The following is a 19,770-nucleotide window of genomic DNA, read 5'->3' as shown; positions in this document are numbered from 1 at the left end:
TAAACACACACAGGCCTGCAACTCTTTTCCATGACAAATTTAATGAAGGAAGGGTGTGACACACTGACACACACACACACGGTTCTCAACTTGAACTGATAGAGATAGGATTTTGTCGACTAAGTTGAATAGTTCATTTAACTGACAAATCTTAAAAATTGTGTTTGCTGCATTCTTATTTTTCTGCAAATGAGTGGAATCTTGCAGATGGACAACTGGAAATCTATTTGTGGCGGGTCAATCTGTTGTGATGGTCAATCTGATGTTGTGATGGTCAAACTGATGTTGTGATGGTCAATCTGTTGTGATGGTCAATCTGATGTTGTGATGGTCAATCTGTTGTGATGGTCAATCTGATGTTGTGATGGTCAATATGATGTTGTGATGGTCAATCTGATGTTGTGATGGTCAATCTGATGTTGTGATGGTCAATCTGATGTTGTGATGGTCAATCTGATGTTGTGATGGTCAATCTGATGTTGTGATGGTCAATCTGATGTTGTGATGGTCAATATGATGTTGTGATGGTCAATATGATGTTGTGATGGTCAATCTGATGTTGTGATGGTCAAACTGATGTTGTGATGGTCAAACTGATGTTGTGATGGTCAATCTGTTGTGATGGTCAATCTGATGTTGTGATGGTCAATCTGTTGTGATGGTCAATCTGATGTTGTGATGGTCAATATGATGTTGTGATGGTCAATCTGATGTGATGGTCAATCTGATGTTGTGATGGTCAATCTGATGTTGTGATGGTCAATCTGATGTTGTGATGGTCAATCTGTTGTGATGGTCAATCTGTTGTTGTGATGGATGGGTCAATGTGATGATGTGATAATCTGATGATATGATGGTCAATCTGATGTGATGGTCAATCTGATGTGATGGTCAATCTGATGTTGTGATGGTCAATCTGATGGTCAATCTGATGTTGTGATGGTCAAACACACTCACTCACTCACTCACTCACTCACTCACTCACTCACTCACTCACTCACTCACTCACTCACTCACTCACCCTTGTTAAGCAACATCTCCACGATGTCAGAGTAGCCTTTCCAGGCGGCTGCGTGCAGAACAGTGTCCCCCAGTTTATTCTGAAACACAGTCAGTCAAATATCATTATTATTATGTACAGTAGCATAACACTAGACAACATGCTGTCATTCTCTAGTTGACTGAGCTCTAGATACAAGGACTAACACTAGACAACATGCTGTCATTCTCTAGTTGACTGACTGAGCTCTAGATACAAGGACTAACACTAGACAACATGCTGTCATTCTCTAGTTAACTGAGCTCTAGATACAAGGACTAACACTAGACAACATGCTGTCATTCTCTAGTTGACTGAGCTCTAGATACAAGGACTAACACTAGACAACATGCTGTCATTCTCTAGTTAACTGATTGAGCTCTAGATACAAGGACTAACACTAGACAACATGCTGTCATTCTCTAGTTGACTGAGCTCTAGATACAAGGACTAACACTAGACAACATGCTGTCATTCTCTAGTTAACTGACTGAGCTCTAGATACAAGGACTAACACTAGACAACATGCTCATTCTCTAGTTGACTGAGCTCTAGATACAAGGAATAACACTAGACAACATGCTGTCATTCTCTAGTTGACTGAGCTCTAGATACAAGGACCAACACTAGACAACATGCTGTCATTCTCTAGTTGACTGACAGAGCTCTAGATACAAGGACTAACACTAGACAACATGCTGTCATTCTCTAGTTGACTGAGCTCTAGATACAAGGACTAACACTAGACAACATGCTGTCATTCTCTAGTTGACTGACTGAGCTCTAGATACAAGGACTAACACTAGACAACATGCTGTCATTCTCTAGTTGACTGAGCTCTAGATACAAGGACTAACACTAGACAACATGCTGTCATTCTCTAGTTGACTGACTGAGCTCTAGATACAAGGACTAACACTAGACAACATGCTGTCATTCTCTAGTTGACTGAGCTCTAGATACAAGGACTAACACTAGACAACATGCTGTCATTCTCTAGTTGACTGAGCTCTAGATACAAGGACTAACACTAGACAACATGCTGTCATTCTCTAGTTGACTGACTGAGCTCTGGATACAAGGACTAACACTAGACAACATGCTGTCATTCTCCAGTTGACTGACTGAGCTCTAGATACAAGGACTAACACTAGACAACATGCTGTCATTCTCTAGTTGACTGAGCTCTAGATACAAGGACTAACACTAGACAACATGCTGTCATTCTCTAGTTGACTGAGCTCTAGATACAAGGACTAACACTAGACAACATGCTGTCATTCTCCAGTTGACTGACTGAGCTCTAGATACAAGGACTAACACTAGACAACATGCTGTCATTCTCTAGTTGACTGAGCTCTAGATACAAGGACTAACACTAGACAACATGCTGTCATTCTCTAGTTGACTGAGCTCTAGATACAAGGACTAACACTAGACAACATGCTGTCATTCTCTAGTTGACTGAGCTCTAGATACAAGGACCAACACTAGACCGAGTGTAAATATAATTTTGTTTTAAATCAAACCTTTAAAGAATGTGTGTGAATACACCCCACATGGATATGGTTGAACAGAATCACAGATTGGGGCTTTTGTTCCTACCTTCTGGTTAACACTTTTCACTGCCGCACTACCAAACGGTTAACCCTTTCACTGCGACAATACACAGAAGGTTAACCCTTTACTATCACACTACAGACGGTTCCACGTTGGACTGGTTCCTACCTGCTGGTTAAGCTCCACGTTGGACTGGCCCAGTAGCAGCTCCACCACATCTAGAAAACAAACGCACCTTCCATTAATTCACTACACAGGGTTTCCCACAGAGACATCGCAAAATGAAATTCAAGGACTTTCAAGTACTTTTCTAAGCACTATTTTCCATTTTAAAAAGGGCATTTAAAGGGCGGCTAGGTGGTGCAGTGGGCAAGGCGCTCACCACCAATGCAGGAGACGCTGGGTTCGAGCCCAGCTCTCCGCACGCATTGCATTCAGCTTTGCTGGTCGTTCATACTAATACATTTGGCAGTATTAGGGGGTGGGAAGCTGATGGGTGGGGATCGGACGTTGTGGACAGAGACTCCTACAGGTCGGTTGGTGCGCCTGCGCAGTAGAATCAGGAAGCGACGGGCGCAGACCCCCGACGCTGAAAGATAGCGCTGCGCAGGTGAAAAGATGCGACGGCTGCTACCTCGAGTACCGGAGGGGACACGTGATGTATGGCTTTGTCCACATTACAGCCGGCTTGTGGGAGGCATGGCCAAACAGCGTTCGAGACAGGGGATGGTAGAATTGGACGATACGAAATTGGGATGGGAGAAAAATAGAAAATGGGAGAAAAAGTAGATAAAAAAAAGGGCATTTAAAAGGATAAAATTCACTTTTAAATGCAGTTTTATATCGAAAAGAAAATCGCATCAAATATTTATGGCTTAAAACCAATTTCTGACAATTTGTTACACTTCAGATTATATATAAATTATATTTCTCGATAACTATTTTATCATGGATGAACAAAACGTACAATTCGAATGGTTGATTTGAATTTCAAGGATTTTTTAAGGACCTTGTTAAAAGGTTGGCTGTTTTCAAGGAATTCCAGGCATTGACCTTTTTTTTTGGACAAAAATCAAGCACTTTAAGCACCTTGTGCGACCCCGACTACATGACCGACACGTTAGAAACAGGAATACCAAGGGGGCGGCCGGGTAGCACAGCGGACTAAGCGTCTGTCTACCACCGCAGAGACACTGGTATCTCTGGTCAGTGGTGCCTCCGGCTTGGCCGGTCGTCATACTGACACAATTGGCAGAGTCAGCGGGAGGGAAGCCGGTGGGTGGTAATCTGGTCATTGTAAACAGCGACTCCTACAGGTCGGTCAGGGCGCCTGCACAGCAAGGGAGGGAAATGGTGAAGGTAGTGTGACCTGCCACGCGTTACACTTCACCTCGCTGTCAGGTGAAAAGAGGCTGCTGGCTGTCTCCTATGTATCGGAGGAAGCATGTGATAGACGTCAGGGCTCCCTAGACCGACCAGTGGGGGGCACATGCGCGCAACGACCAGGAAGGGGAGGGGGGAATTGGCATAACGACTAAATTGGGATGGGAGGAAAATACAGAAAAATAGGAGAAAAAGTGAAAAAAAATTAAATAAAAAACAGGAATACCAATTAGTTTTACACACAAGTTTAACTCAGTTCGAAAGTTTTAAATGACTGTTAAATAAATGTGTCTCTGTTTTTGGAATGATAAAATGTAAACAAGCAACAAATACCAGTGTTGGATTAACACATTCAGGGCCAGACCCGAGATATCCCGGGTTAACTCGCCATGCGCTGGGCGCCAAACCCGAGAAAAGTCAGGTTTTCATCGTTATTTCTTTTATTCGATATTTCCATTCATAATCCATCCATCCAGCCTGATGTTATCATTGGGAATGGGTCTGAGATCGCAAAAGTCCAATACAGCCACCTAACGCCTTGCGGCCGCTATTGCACTCAGTTTGAAACGATGTGGCTTGTTGTCTGGGCCGAGCTGCGGCATGCGGGCGGGATCTAACTACTCCGGCAAGACAAGCACTTATAACTGATTACTGACGGGCGGTCAGGTGGCGTAGCGGAGATTGTGCTCGTCACCAATGCAAGAGGCTGCGGTCTCGACTCCCGGAGAGTCAGCATTGCCTTGGCTTGGGCTGATCGCTATACTAACTCGTTTGGCTGAGTTAGGGGGAGGGAAGCCGTGGGTGGGTCCTGGGCGTTGTGGACAGCGACCCCTACAGTTCGGTCGGGGCGCCTGCACAGCGAGGGTAGGATCTGGAGAGAGGTAGTGCGACCTTCCACACGTTACACTCTCCCAGTGAGAATCCGCGCTGCCAGGCTGGCTGCCGGGTGCGCAACAACCAGGAAGGGGGTTGGGAATTGGCATAACGACTAACAGTGGGATGGGAGAAAAATCGAAAAAAAGGAGAAAAAAAAAAGAAAATAAAAATAAAATTGATTACTGACTGAGGGTCATGTTCAATGCTGGATTACGTTGGAAACACGATCGCGATCAGTATTTGGAATGGCGATCAGATAATTGGATTATTCTTCTTGCAGTACATCATAGACAAGGTAAGGACTATACGTTATCAATCTTGCGTTGATCCGATAAATCTTTCCCCGCTATCGGAGCGTGTGTCTGTAATGTACTGTGTAGCGTATTCCGTTGGTGGCGATCGAAGCATAGAAAAACGACCCCCCCCCCCTTTTTTTTTTAAACTTAAATTTTTTTATTAAACATTTATAGACAAACAACACGACATATACAATAACATCAACAACACTATTAATCAGACATAAATAATAAATAAAAAATTTTAATATCCAAAAGACGAAAAATAAAAAATACTGACTTAAGCAAATAAAAAACATAAAACAGTTGTCATACCTTAAACCAAAATGAAATTAGAAAAACATTAAGTGTGTGACATGGGTTCAGAGACCCTCTTTGAACCTCTTTCTTCCTTTACCCTTCGCCCTCTTGTGGTGTATTTGGTTCTTCCTCTGTGATGTCGTTTTCGTTCCCCTTGTAATCCTCCCACTTACCCCATCTTTCTCCAAATTTCTCTTCCTGTAACCTCAGCATGTGTGTTATCCTCTCCATATCCTGTATCTCTTCCACTATTCCTACCCATTGTGCTATTGTCGGTGGGTCTTCCTTGTACCACAGTCTCGTTATTGCTTTTCTGGCCGATATCAACATTATCTTTATTAAATACTTGTCCCCCCCCTGTATTCCCTCGTGTGTCAGGTCCCCTAAGTAAAGCACCAGTCCTGTTTGTGGTAATCCGTATCCTAATATTCTGATCATTGCCTCCCCTATCTCCTCCCAATACCCCTTCAGCTTCTGACATCCCCAGAATATGTGCGTGTGATTTGCCCCCTCCTTCCCACACATCCTCCAGCATGCTCTTTGTGTTGGTGTATATTTTCCCTTCAGCTCTGGGGTTATAAAGAATCGGATTATGTTTTTCCATCCAAACTCTTTCCATATCCTCGATCCTGTTGTTGAATGTTGCACCTCGCATATGTTCCCCCATTCCTTCCCTGTTATTTCTATCTCTAGTTCTCTCTCCCATTTCTCCCTTATGTAATCGGTCGTGTGTCCCTTGCTGGTCATTATAGCCCGGTACAGTGCCGATATTACCCTTCCTTTCCCTCCTTCGTATGCCCTTACTATCATCCTAATTATTCCATTCCGTTCTTCGTCCTTGTCCCCTCTTATTTCTTTATTATAGTAATCTCTAATCTGTAGATATCTGAAGTGGTCCCTGTTTTCTAGTCCAAATTTCTCCTTTAATTTTTGTAGTGTCTGCATTTCCCCCTTCTCTATCATTTTGCATATCGCTGTTGCCCCCCCCCCCCCCCCTCTCCCACCTTCTGAATCCATGGTCTAACCTCCCTGGTTTGAATCTCTTGTCATGTGCTACCCATCTCAGAACCCCTGACTGCTTCTCCAATTTGTGTGTCTTTACTACTCTGTTCCATATAGTCAAGGTGCATTTGGTGATTGGATCTAATAGTCCCTCTTTTTCTTTAAATAGTTCCCTATCTCCCACCAGAGCTTGTACCTTGTATCCCTCCCCTTCTTTTTCAATGTCTTTCCATCTTGCCTCATATCTGTCGTTACACCAGCACGTCACTGCTCTCAGTTGTGCTGCATAGTAATAATCTTGTAGGCTGGGTACTGCCATCCCTCCCTCTTCCTTTGGTAGTTGTAGTGTTTTATATCTGACCCGTGGTCTTCTCCCGCCCATATGAACCTCGATATCAGTCTGTCCCACTCCCTGAATTGATTCTGTGGTATTTGTATCGGTAGTGACTGGAATAGGTACAGTAACCTTGATAGTATGTTCATTTTAATGACCTCTATTCTTGAATTGAAGTCCAAGGGCATTACTGTCCATCTCTCTAAGTCTCTCTTGATGTTCTGATTTATCTGTGTATAGTTCGCCTCAAACAGTTTCTCCACCCCTCTCGTGATGTTCACCCCTAAGTATTTAATCTTGTCCATGTCCCATCTTATCCCGTACTGTTCCATAATTTCCGTCGTTGGGGTATAGTTCCATGCTAAGGTCTGTGTCTTTGTCACGTTTAGTTTGTATCCTGAGTAGTGGCCATATTCCTTCAGTAGATCCATCAGTGCCGGGAAGCTCTTGTCTGGTTGCCTCATGTATACTATCACGTCGTCCGCAAATAGGCCTAGTTTATATTCCGTTCCCTTTATCCTTACTCCTTTAATGTCCTCGGTCTGTCTGATCAGTTGTGCCAGTGGTTCTATGAAAACGGCGAAGAGCGTCGGTGTGAGACGACATATAGCGCCTTGATCATCTTCATCGCCCTCCCGTTCAGTCCGAACCTCATCAATGTTTTATATAAAAATGTCCAGCTCACACTGTCGAATGCTTTTTCTGCATCTAGGCTAATCAGTACCGCGCTACCACCTTGTTTTTGTATCTCCTCTACTATGTGTAATGTCTTTCTCACGTTGTCCTGTGTCTGTCTCCCTTTAATAAATCCAGTTTGATCTTCATCTATAATGTCTGGCATAAACGTCTCAAATCTCTTTGATATTATCGATGTATACATCTTGTAATCCACGTTGAGTATGGACACAGGTCTGAAACTACTACATAATTCCCTATCCTTCCCAATCCTTCGGTATCGTGGTGATTATGGCTTCCTTCCACGAGGGGGGCATTTTTCCCTCTTCCATCGTGTGTCTGAACGCCGCCCCTAACATAGGTGCTAATTCAGTTCTAAATGTCTTGTAGAATTCCGATGGGAATCCGTCGCTCCCCGGAGACTTGTTGTTTTTAGCTCTACTAATTGCCTCTTCCAGTTCTCGTTCCGTAATTATTTTATTTAATTCTTCATTCTGTTCTTTCCCTATCGATGGTAACTCTAGCTTCTCCAGATATGCTTCTATTTCCTCTTCTCCCGCTGCTTTTGGCTGTGTGTATAGTTTCTCATAGTATTCTCTAAATGTCCTCTCTATTTCAGCTGGGTCTCTCAATATTTCATTAGTCTTTGTATCCCTTATTGTGTGTATCGTGTTCAACTTCTGTTGCGTCCTAATTCTCCTAGCCAACAGTCTGGTCGCTTTTGGTCCCCCTTCATAGTATGTTTGTTTCATGAACCTCGCTTTCTTTTTTATTTCCGTCAATAATTCCCTATTTATCCTGGCCTTTACTTCTTTGATTTCTCCGAGCGTTTCCTGTTCTTTTGATATCCGATGTCTCCCCTCTAGCTTCTTCAGCTTCCCTATCAGATTGTGATATGTCTCCGTTCTGGCCTTCTTCAGCATTGCTGTCTTCTCCATCAATTTCCCCCTTATCACCACCTTCAGTGTGTCCCATAGAATGTTCGGATCTACCGCCCCGTTGTCATTTTCTTCCTTATATCTCCTCCTTGATCTGACTCACCACCCCCTTGTTATTTAATATTCCTACATTTAGTCTCCAGATCGTGTTCCTCCGTCTCCCTTCTAGATCTACTGTCAGATATATGGCACTGTGATCCGATATGTCCGCTACTCCTATTCTGCTCTCCCGTACCCTGTAGCTGTCCCCCGTCGTCATCAAAAAGTAGTCTATTCTTGCATATGTCACGTGCAGGTGTGAGTAATGTGTGTATTCCCTGTCCATGGCGTGCATCCCCCTCCAAACATCTGTAATTTCCATTTCCGTCATCTGAATATTCATATATCTACTGATTGGTGCCCGTCCTTTTCTAGTACTCGTGGTGTCTAGGTCGTGATTCAGTACTACATTAAAATCTCCCGCGCATATCAATATCCCTTCTAGTTCCATCACTATCATATCAAAAATGGTCTCATATAAATCCCTCTCACTCTCTGGGGGTGCATAAACATTCACTAACGTAACCATTTGGCCCTCCATTTTCCCCTTCACCAGAACAAACCTTCCCTCCTTGTCTCTTACTTCCTTGATCAATTCAAATTTGACTGTGTTTTTGATTAACGTGATTACTCCTCTCCTCAGGTTCCGTTTAAAGGAACTATAGTATGCATTTTCATATCCAAATCTCTTCAGTTTCTCATGATCCTGTGCTACCAAATGTGTCTCCTGCAGAAAAATCACTTCCATCTCACTTTTTTTTACATTTCAACATCACTTTGCCCCTCTTTATCGCATTATTCATTCCATTAACGTTTAACGACATCATTTTTATACCTTTAACCATTGTCATCTTTCTTCTTCTTTCGTCTGTCAGTCCCCCCCATGTCACATTCATTCCCCCCTCCGGTTGTAGCCTCCGCTCTCTTCACCGAATACATATAATGATTAACATAAATAAAAAACATAAACTTTACATAAAGTGCTCCCAAGGCGTTCGGGGGGGTCCCTGTGTCCCCCCCTGGTGGGTGAGGAGTAATTGCTCTCCTAGTGAGAGGCCTCCTCCTGACGGCTTGGGGGTTTGAAACCTTTGCCCCCAACCGCTCGTCATATTTGTCCAGCTTTCTTACTGTTTTTATTGCTGTCGTGCTCCTGGTCAAAAGCGCTCTGTCCTCCATTCTCCAAGACCCCCATTTCCTAGGTCCCCCTCAATGCGGCTCATATGTTCCAATGTCCCTCTTTCCTCCCAAACCCGTGTGTGGTGTCTTCTGTGTACCCCTTTTTATTTTATTTTCCTCCTCTCTATTTTCTATGTGATGTCCATTTATCTCCTTAATCCCTTCCAACTGTGTTACTCTCAGCGTGTGTCTATGTATTTGTTTCAATATGTTCTGTGTTCCGTCTATCATACCTAATTATATTTCCATTTATTTCCTCCGTCGGCCTGTGTATTATGTGTCCATGTATACGTTATGTTCGTTCCTATATCCTGCCTCTACCTGGGAATGTGTGTTTATGTATATGTTATTTCAGTTTCTATATTTTGTCTCTATTTGGATAGTTTTTCAATCTCTTGTGCGTGTACTCATCCGTTCGTCTCCTCCCACCTCCTCTCCCCTCCTTCTCCGTCTCTGGCCTCCTCGTCCGTCTCCGCCTTCGGTCTGTCACGTCTCACCTCGGCCTTCTCCTCTCTCCTCCCTCCTCTCCCGGGCCTCGATCTCCCACTCTGGTCCATCTGCGTGCCCCCTCCAATCTCTGCTGCAGGCTCCGCGTCTGGCCCTCCTGTCTCCTTCCCTCTCCGTCCTCCGCCATCTGCATCCCCCGTCGCCTCATCTCCTCCGCCGCCTCCCGCGCCGTCGCGTATGTCACCGTCCCTTCCTTCCAGTGAATCCTTAGCGAGGTCATGGGTGACTGGAATTTCATTCCGTTTTCTTTCAGAATTCTCTTCAGTCCCGCGTAGGACCTGCGTGTTATTGCCACCGCTGTCGAGTAATCTTGATCAAACGACAGTCTTTTCCCCTCGATTTCTATTTTCTTGGTCCACGCTGTTCTGAGTATCAATTCCTTAATCTCAAATCTCAGAAAGTTAATAATCACCGCTCTCGGAGGTCTGTCCGGTTTCGGTCTCGGAGCCAACGCCCTGTGGGCCCTCCGCATCTCCATTTTTTCCAGTCCCGTCTCCTTCAGTTGTTCCTTGATAAGCTCTTCCACATATTGGATCACCGATTCCCCTTCGACTCCTTCTTTCAATCCCCATATTCTGATGTTATTTCTCCGTGACCTCCCCTCCATGTCCGATATCTTTGTCTCCATCTGTTCTTGCTTTTGAATCGCACACGTTAACACCTCGTGTATCTCTGTGCTCCATTCCTCCATCTGCGCCGTTCTAGTCTGTACCTCTGTTACGTTTCTGTCCTGTTCCGCAATCTTCTCATCCACCCTTTTGATTTCTGTATTCATTTCACCTCTGAAGTCCTCCTGTTCCTTCCTCAATTCCTCCCGTAACTTCCCAATATCATTTTTTATCGTGTCCGAGTTCAGTTTCATGTTCGCCTGCATCGTGTCCGAGTTCAATTTTATGGTCGCCAATATCCCGGCCTGCATGAGCACGGCCCATCCTGGCATTTCCTTGTCTGTCTCAGCCGAGACTCCCCCTTCCTCCGCCTGCTCCTTCTCGGTCTCGCCTCGGGGGTTCTGCTCCATCGAACTCTCCTCTTCCTGTGAGTTCTCCATTTCTCTTTCCTTCATATTTGTTTTCTCCTCCTTCCTTCTCGTTTGCATCTTCATTTTTAATCCCTTTTCGTCACTTTTCGGGTCCTTATTTCTCCGTTTTTCGCTCTTTTGACCAGGAGCCTCACCGCATGCGTGCTACTCTTCCGCTCTCATACCGGAAGCCCCCCCCCACCCTTTCATGACATAATACCGATAATCTAGCGTTGATTTCAGATTGATTATTGATCAAGGCGAGAAATGGCACGATTTATAATGAAATGCAGTAAAATGCTGTTTGGCGTCGTTTCCTGGGATTACACAGAATAATAAAAAAAATGTTTATCTACTTTTTCTCCCCATTTTTCAATTTTTCTCCCATCCCAATTTCGTATTATCCAACTCTTCCCTCCCCTGTCTCGAACGTTGTTAGACCATGCCTCCCACTGGTCAGCTGCAATGTGGACGAAGCCTTGCATCACGTGTTCCCTCCGGTACACGAGGATGCAGCCGTCGCATCTTTTCACCTGCACAGCGCAATCTTTCAGTGGAGGAGTAACGCGTGAGAGGCTCACGTTGCCCCCGATACTTCCCGATTCTGCTGTACAGGCGCACCAACCGACCTGTAGGAGTCGCTGTCCACAACGTCCGATCCCCACCCACCGGCTTTCCCACCCCCTAATACTGCCAATTGTATTAGTATAAACGACCAGCCAAGCCGGAAGCAACGCAGAGAGCTGGGCTCGAACCCAGCATATCCTGCGTTAGTGGCGAGCGCCTTGCCCACTGCAAGTCCACTACACAGAATCACTCTAAAACTATACTCATATTCACCACAGTATAACACGGAAATGTATGGATGAAAAAATTATCTGTCTTTTGCATGTTGACCGGAAGAAACTCACTGACAATCGACTATGTTATTAGATCCATAGCTATAATATTTAATATAGTTTTAGCACTGCAAACACTGGCATTTATCCCCATTGAACAAAGCGCTGGCACTAGGGATGGGTATCGTTAGGATTTTATCGATACTGCTTAACGGTTCGGTACTTTATCGATACTCTTATCGGTTCTTTTTTATTTAGCAAAAAACTATATTACTGCACATGGCTACTTTTTTTATCAATTAATACAAGCAGTCAGATAAATTAACTATTTTGGGACTTTCTATTTTATTTAGAAAGTTCTTAAATCAGAATGTCCCACCCAATACCCAGCTGTTAAAAACGGTTCAATACTCCATGTTATTAGTAGAGGCTGTGTGTCTTGGTGCGCTCCGGGTTCTGTTTACGGTTTGCGCTTTGAGCGTGTAAGCTTGCCGTAGGCGATGATGTCACGCACAGGAAGAGTTTAACACACGGTGATGGAAACTGGATGCCCGATATAAAGAAACAAATAACCAATAAATATGAAGTTATATTTGAACCTCTGTTGTCAAGCCTTGTCAATATAAACCACCCCCTTTTCTCACGAATGGAACTGGTGTCGTGGAGTCCGCTTTGAGCGTTTTCCATGGTTAACGCTAAGCTAAGCTAACGCTAGTTAGCTTAGCCTATTTATTACTAGTTAGCAGCTAACATTGCTTGCATCAATTATATTGCATGTCATTGATCTACCGGTCGATCACGGCCGACTGGTTGGGCACCACTGGTCTATAGAAATAAATGCATTCGAACAAGAAACCAATGTATAGTAGACATAGCAATGGCAAAAAAAGTTGAGTGTGAGTAATAATGGCCTGCTTCTCATGCAGAGACAGAGAGAGGAGAGATAGTTCGCAACGTTTAAATTCCTCGAAAAAAAATGTATAGTAATAATAATTTCTAGAGTATCGATAGCAGTAGCAGTCAATACGTTTTTTTCTAATTTAGTACCGGTTCCCGTTTAAAACCGGGGTCTGGGGGGCATTCCTAGCTGGCACACAACGGCCATATGCCCACAGCGACTTCTGGTGTCCAATGAGTTAATGAGGTGACAGAAATCCGGAAACAGTGGACAGTGAACTATTCTTTATTTTAAGATACATTTTCTTAGACATTTATGCTTTAAAGGTGACATGCATTATAAATGTCTTTTTTCAGTGTCCAGCATTGTATTATAGTAATAGGAGTTAGTATCAATGGGTTTGTGTCTCTAAATACCATATTGGCGGATTGCCGTCATTCATTTCCTGGTCCATTTTAATCAGGTCGTTCTGATTTGTCGCGCATGGTGACGTCACGTGGCGCTGGAGAAGCGGATAGTGATCCGATTGGCTCTGTGGTTGGAGCCAATGCCCGCCCACAATCTACCTGGGCAGCCCTCAACATACAGCAGGCAAACCGCAGGAAAGAAGTGCAGTAACTTGCCTGACGTCCACGATGAGCAAAACACGCAGGACATGTGCTGTTCCTGGCTGTAAAGCTCCTAATACGTCTTTGCACACTTTTCCTGAGGATGTCGTGCTTCGCCAGCAATGGACCAAGTTAGTTTTTGGATTTTTGCAAAGACGAGGGACTTTATGCTTCCGTGATTTCCTGGCTATTGCTAAAGAAGAAGGGACCTAGCCTTAGAGCTGCCGCGATTACCGCATTATAATCAGTTTGGTATTCATTTCGCAAGTGCTGGCTAGCGTTGGCTAACTAGCTATCGCTTGTGAGCTACCGAGCTAACGTTACTGTTTAAACAAAACTACACAGTGACATTTTTTTTGTTTAATACATGATGAGGCGTTGTCTAACTGGCTAGCTACTGATCGCTCCTGATATCAACAAATTCGCATTTCAGTTTAAGAATGATAGGGATGCGGGCTGCGGCAGCATGAGACCTCCGTTAGCATAGGTAGCTCACGTTAGATCACAATGAAATTATCCAGTAAACTAAATAGTTCACTTTATTTTAATACATGATGCATTGTCTAACGCCATCTAGCCGGCTAGCAGTAGCTACAGATAGCTCTTGATATCAATGTCTTATAACATAATTGACATTATTCGTTTTTGCAGCTGAACATTGGCTAATTAGCTATCATGCTTCATAACAACACTGGGAAGATGGCAATGCTGAATGTGATTTGACACACAGACAGTGGAGGATGGAGCTGTTTGCAGATAGCAAGCATTTTGACTTGTTGCGTGGTGGCGATGTCTCGCAAATAATACAACTACAAGTATAATTATATAACAATTATATGCTATAAAGAATAGAAAAAAATAAATAAAATGCATTCAAATTTGGAAAGGAAAACATCAATACCGCGGCAGCTCTACCTAGCCTGTAAGTCTTTGAGACCGAAAGAAAGCATCGAATCAGTAAGTACATACAGTACGTCGTAATTAGTTAATTAGCAGTAGGACCTCGTTCATTGATCCGTTTGTGCATTACGGTACTCTTCCATGTAAGTAAGTAAGTATTTATAAAGCACCTTTCATACATGTCATGTAGCTCAAAGTGCTGTACACAAACATAGGCATATATAACGATAAAAGCGGAGGGCGGAGCTAGGCGATCATGGAGTAGACGTGTTTCACGTGAGCTCCCTTCTACCGTGCGGAATATACGTTTTCCCCCATTAGTCTTTATTTTATTTTTATTTGTTTTTTGTCTGCTTGTTAAGTCGTCGAGTTGCAACTACTGTCGTCAACTTTTTTCGACTTTCTGCGATGTCGGTGGTGGAAACCAGATCCATGAGCGCTCCAGCCAGCAAACTACCACCGGGCCTGGCCGCACCATCGCCCGGTGTCGGGGAGATAAGCGAAGCTGTGCTCTCGGTCATGACCAAGTTCCATGCAGAATCTGAGACACGCTTCGCTGAAACACAAAGAAAAGTGCTGGCGGATTTTTGTGATAACCTTCATCGAGAGATCAGAGGAAATAAGGTTGGCGGTCGTCCCGTTGATAGACAAGATGGAGTCGCTGCACGCTGTCTCCTCGGCTAATGCTATCGAACTAGCTGCGCTAACGACAGAGGCCTCACTACAGGGCGAGAAGATGGCGGATCTGGAGCTCTCCCTGCTGGCTAGGCAGGCCGAAGTTGCCAAACTACAGTCGGTAATTGTGGAAATACAGTCCCGGGAGAGACGCTACAACATCAGGTAGGCCTGCTGCGATAAGCAATAAATCGATTAATTGCTGCGATAATTAAAATGAATGCAATGATTTTGACGGGGGCGATTAATTGCTATTTGCGCGTTTGTTTTAATGAGGCGGAACCAGTGCCCCTTGTCAGTCACTGTCCGTGTTGGGAGGCGGGCCGCTGGCTTTACTACAGAGCACAGCACAGGAGCTCCATGGGGCTAACGTTACCCCTCATTAATCAATAAATGAGGCAGAATACACAGTGACTGTATCCTTTGTTTATTGCACTTGTGGCTGCTGCAAACATAATGATTATGAAATCCTATGCGAGACATTAAAGATGGCGGCTTTCTGTTTTCGTTCAGACTCTCCAACGAGTGACGCGTTTCTATTCTGACCAATCAGTGGTCTGCAGTGTTTCACGTGACTTTTCTGGTACCACTTCTACTCGCTTGGAACCACGACAGAGCAGGGACTAAAAAAGTACCCAAAAAGTACCTGATAATCACAACAATACTTCCGGTCCGGTCGGTGGGCTTCAAAATAAAAGTCTAAAACACCGGAAAAGACGGAGCGGTGGGCTTCAAAATAAAAGTTTTGGGAAATAAATTTCTCCAAAAAAAAATTCTCTAACCGGTCGCAATAATATCGCTTATCGCGATATTTTCGGGGGCAATTAATCACCCAGCAAAATGTGTTATCGTGGCAGGCCTAACATCAGGATTGTTGGAGTACCGGAGGGCAGCGGGGAAGGCCGTCTCTCTGAGACCATGCCGGAATTGCTGCAAGAAATACTGGGGAATGACGTCCTCCCCTCCCCTCCCGTATGTGAATCGGCCTACAGAGCGGGCAGGACCACTCCTGGAGTGAACAAGGAACCGAGGCCCATCATTGTCAAGCTGAACAGGCTACAGCAGAGAGAACTCATCATGCGGTCGGCTCGTGCCAGAAGGGGTAATCTAAGGCTTGGCGATCACAAAGTGGCCATTTTCGAAGACTTTACGCCGGAGGTCCAAGCACAGAGAGGCGAATACAAAGTGGTCCTGTCCAAGCTATGGAAACTAGGCCTGAGGCCCACGCTATTCGCTCCCGTGAAATGATCTGTGTTGGATAAGGTCGATGGTCGGCGTTCATTTTGGTCGTTGGCTAAAGCGAAGGAATATCTCGAGGGGATAACCGAGACTGTAGCTTGATATCTATGACGGGTAAGTGACTTGGCGATGTGGGCCTGAATACATTGATAGGGCCGGCTATTCATGCTGTCATGCCTAGACATGCTAACTGTCCACTGCCCATCCAACTAGCGGGGCTTCCCAATGACTTCTGTTAACTTGCTAATGCTGACCTCATGGTCGTACTTGTGTATCGCCTCTTTGGAAGCTAACGAGCTAGCTGAACAATGTACATAACAGACTCTAACGTGCTATCCGGATTCATCACTAGCTTACGCGCTAGCCTCGGGCTAGCTAGCGGGCTGCGTCTATCGTCTGCGCTGAGACATTCGAGACCGTTAATATTTACGCACTTTGGTTGTTGTTGCTGTTTAAGTGTCATCGGTTCGCACAATTCAACAGTGATCGGGTCCTTAACTAACTTCTTGTATGCATTTATTTAATATCCAGGCTGTTTTGAGCTTTGGGCTCCGGTAGGAGAAGATCGGTTGAATATATATATAAACAATATATGATAACAGGCTGTGTCAGGTATTGCTTATTACCATCCCCGGGTTAATGAATGTGTTTAATTCTATTCTTACAAAGGTTATGTCATTCCAGCCGTTGTGCCTGATCAGAGGGGCACTTACAGGTGTGCACTTTGACCATAACCCCCTTTTTTCCCCTTTCTTATTATTGTCGTTGTTTAAATGACATCTGTTTGCACAATTTACCTGTGACCCGATCCTGCCTTAGACTATCGGCTGGTATGCTTTAATTTAATTTTGTTTTGAATTTTCCTTTATCCATTTGTGCTATAACATTGCGACGTTGATGCGCAGACTTGGAAGCAGTTGGTTGCAGGGTTGATGTTGAGTTATTATATAATAATGGCTATTTTTTCCATTATAGTTATCTCATGTTAGGGCCAAGGCTCACGGTGGTTTTCGACCGATATCTTTATTGAAACAATATATGATAACAGGTTGTGTCAGGTATTGCTTATTACCATCCCCGGGTTAATGAATGTGTTTAATTCTATTCTTACATAGGTTATGTCATTCCAGCCGTTGTGCCTGTTCAGAGGGGCTGTTACAGGTGTGCACTTTGACCATAACCCCCTTTTTTCCCTTTCTTATTATTGTCGTTGTTTAAATGACATCCGTTTGCACAATTTACCTGTGACCCGATCCTGCCTTAGACTATCGGCTGGTATGCTTTAATTTAATTTTGTTTTGAATTTTCCTTTATCCATTTGTGCTATAACATTGCGACGTTGAAGCGCAGACTCGGAAATAGATGGTTGCAGGGGTGATGTTGAGTTATTATATAATAATGGCTATTTTTTCCATTATGGTTATCTCATGTTAGGGCCAAGGCTCAGGTGGTTTTCGACAGATATCTTTATTGAATTTTATTTTTATTATTATTTGTGTTTATTGGACTAGTGGGGGTTTAATCAGGGGTTTATCTAGAGGGGGGTCGGAGTGGGGAGCGTCTTATTGGATCCATGACTCCAGTGGGAAATGATAGGAAGATGACCATCCTTAGTGGATGGGGCATAGGGAGGGGATTGGAGAGTGGGTATAGGAGGGCTTATAATAGGACGGGTGGGTTAGGGTTTAGAGTAGAAGGAGGGGGGGTTGTAACTGGGGTGGTATTTTTATGTGTTTTATGTACTGTTGTCTTATATGTGTGTAATTGTTCCTCCTCTGAACTCCTGGGATTGACCGTCTGGGCCCGCCTGAATCAGCGCCTCTGTACTCAGCCTGGCTGCACTGGTATGTTCTCTACGCATTTAGACAAACTCGACCATGGCTAAATTGAATATTTTAATTTGGAACGCAGGAGGTCTTAACGCCCCACACAAGCGTGCCAGTGTCCTTTGGTTATTGAAGAGAAGAAATATTGACATTGCTCTCCTTAGTGAGACGCATTTATTGGTGGGTGATGTGTCAAGGCTAGCAAATCGACAATATCACGTTATCTCCTCATCCTCAGCCGATGATAAGACGAAAGGAGTCGTCATAGTTACAAGACGTAACCTTGATATCAAAGTCCTGGATGTGTGGTCGGACACGGAGGGAAGGATTACTATAGCAAAAGTTGAGTTCTCTCATAGGAAGATGGCAATAATAGCATTGTATGCCCCTAACACATTTGATTCAGCGTTCTATAATACAATCACGAAGAATATGTTGGAACTTACTGGATACGCTCTCATTGTGGGTGGCGATTTTAATGCGTGCTGGGATGCGGAGATGGATAGGTCCGGATCCTCTGAAACAAGCGACCAAAAACGGTCCTCTAAAGGCGCTCCCATAGTCCAGCAGACTGTACACAGAGCAGACTCCGCGGACGTCCGCGCGGACTCTTGAGCTTTGATCTCAGCGGACAGCAGACCCACAGGTGCGACGCTCCTATTTTCTGAGGCGCGGACATGCTCGGCGTTTTGGTTGACATCGAACTGCATTAAATGTGACACTGCGCGAGCGATTGGTGGCGCGAGGAGAGAGATGAGCCCGTGAATCGCTCTCTCTCTCTCTCTCTCTCTCTCTCTCTCTCTCTCTCGCTCTCTCTCTCGCTCTCCCGCTGATAATGTTCCCTCTGATCTGCCAGTACAGTAGAACAGACAGAATTGTGGGAAATGTAGTAAAACTGGTGCGAGAAATGTAGGAAATAGACCGCGGACGTCCGCTGAGATCTGCTCGACTATGAAAGCTCAAAGAGCCGCGCGGACATCCGCAGAGTCTGCTCTGTGTACAGTCTGCTGGACTATGGGAGCGCCTTAAGGCCCTCAGGATGTGGGCCCAGGACACTGGGCTCGCAGACCTATGGCGCTTATCCAATCCCACCCTCAAGGATTACTCTCACCCGTCTGCCAGACACAAAACCTTCTCTCAAATAGACTATGCATTCGCATCCCCTAATTTGTTTGATAGTTTCGACGTCTCATTGGTTCCCCTGGCTCTCTCGGACCACAAGGGGATTTTCCTTGTGGCAACCTTTGGCAGGCTCTCCACGAGAGCTCCCAGGTGGCGTTTTAACTCAACCTTATTAAAGAACGATGATTTCTGCTCTGAGTTCGGGAGTAAACTAGCGGAATTCTTGCAGATCAATGTTGGCACGGTCGATGACCCCAGGGTCCTATGGAACGCATTGAAAGGATTTATCAGGGGTCATGTCACACTTTTCTCCTCCAACTTACGTAAATCCCGATCAAAAAAACTAGAAGGACTGGAAACATTATATGCGGATCTATACGCATCTTTGCAAACTAACTATAGTGAACGGCTAAACACACAACGTAAGATAGTCAAGAAGGAAATAAACTCCATACTTAAACAACAGTCTGAGTTCTTGATACATAGGACAAGGCAAAATTACTACTTTCACGGCTCCAGG

At 44.5% G+C, this 19,770-nt stretch overlaps 1 protein-coding gene across 1 annotated transcript in view; it reads right to left on the bottom strand.

The window, feature by feature from the left end:
* The window catches only part of ostf1 (osteoclast stimulating factor 1), a 103,470-nt gene that overhangs the window by 7,190 nt on the left and 76,510 nt on the right, over nucleotides 1-19,770 (bottom strand). The window contains exons 7-8 of the mRNA XM_084323895.1: nucleotides 2,768-2,817; nucleotides 1,022-1,100 (exon numbers count right to left, since the gene is read on the bottom strand). Coding sequence (XP_084180021.1) covers nucleotides 1,022-1,100; nucleotides 2,768-2,817 — 129 coding nt within the window. The remainder of the gene's footprint in view (nucleotides 1-1,021; nucleotides 1,101-2,767; nucleotides 2,818-19,770) is intronic.

The sequence above is a fragment of the Notolepis coatsorum genome (genome assembly GCF_963971535.1).
Source record: "Notolepis coatsorum genome assembly, chromosome: 10".
Classification (NCBI taxonomy): domain Eukaryota; kingdom Metazoa; phylum Chordata; class Actinopteri; order Aulopiformes; family Paralepididae; genus Notolepis; species Notolepis coatsorum.
This window is presented reverse-complemented; position numbering and strand designations above follow the sequence as displayed.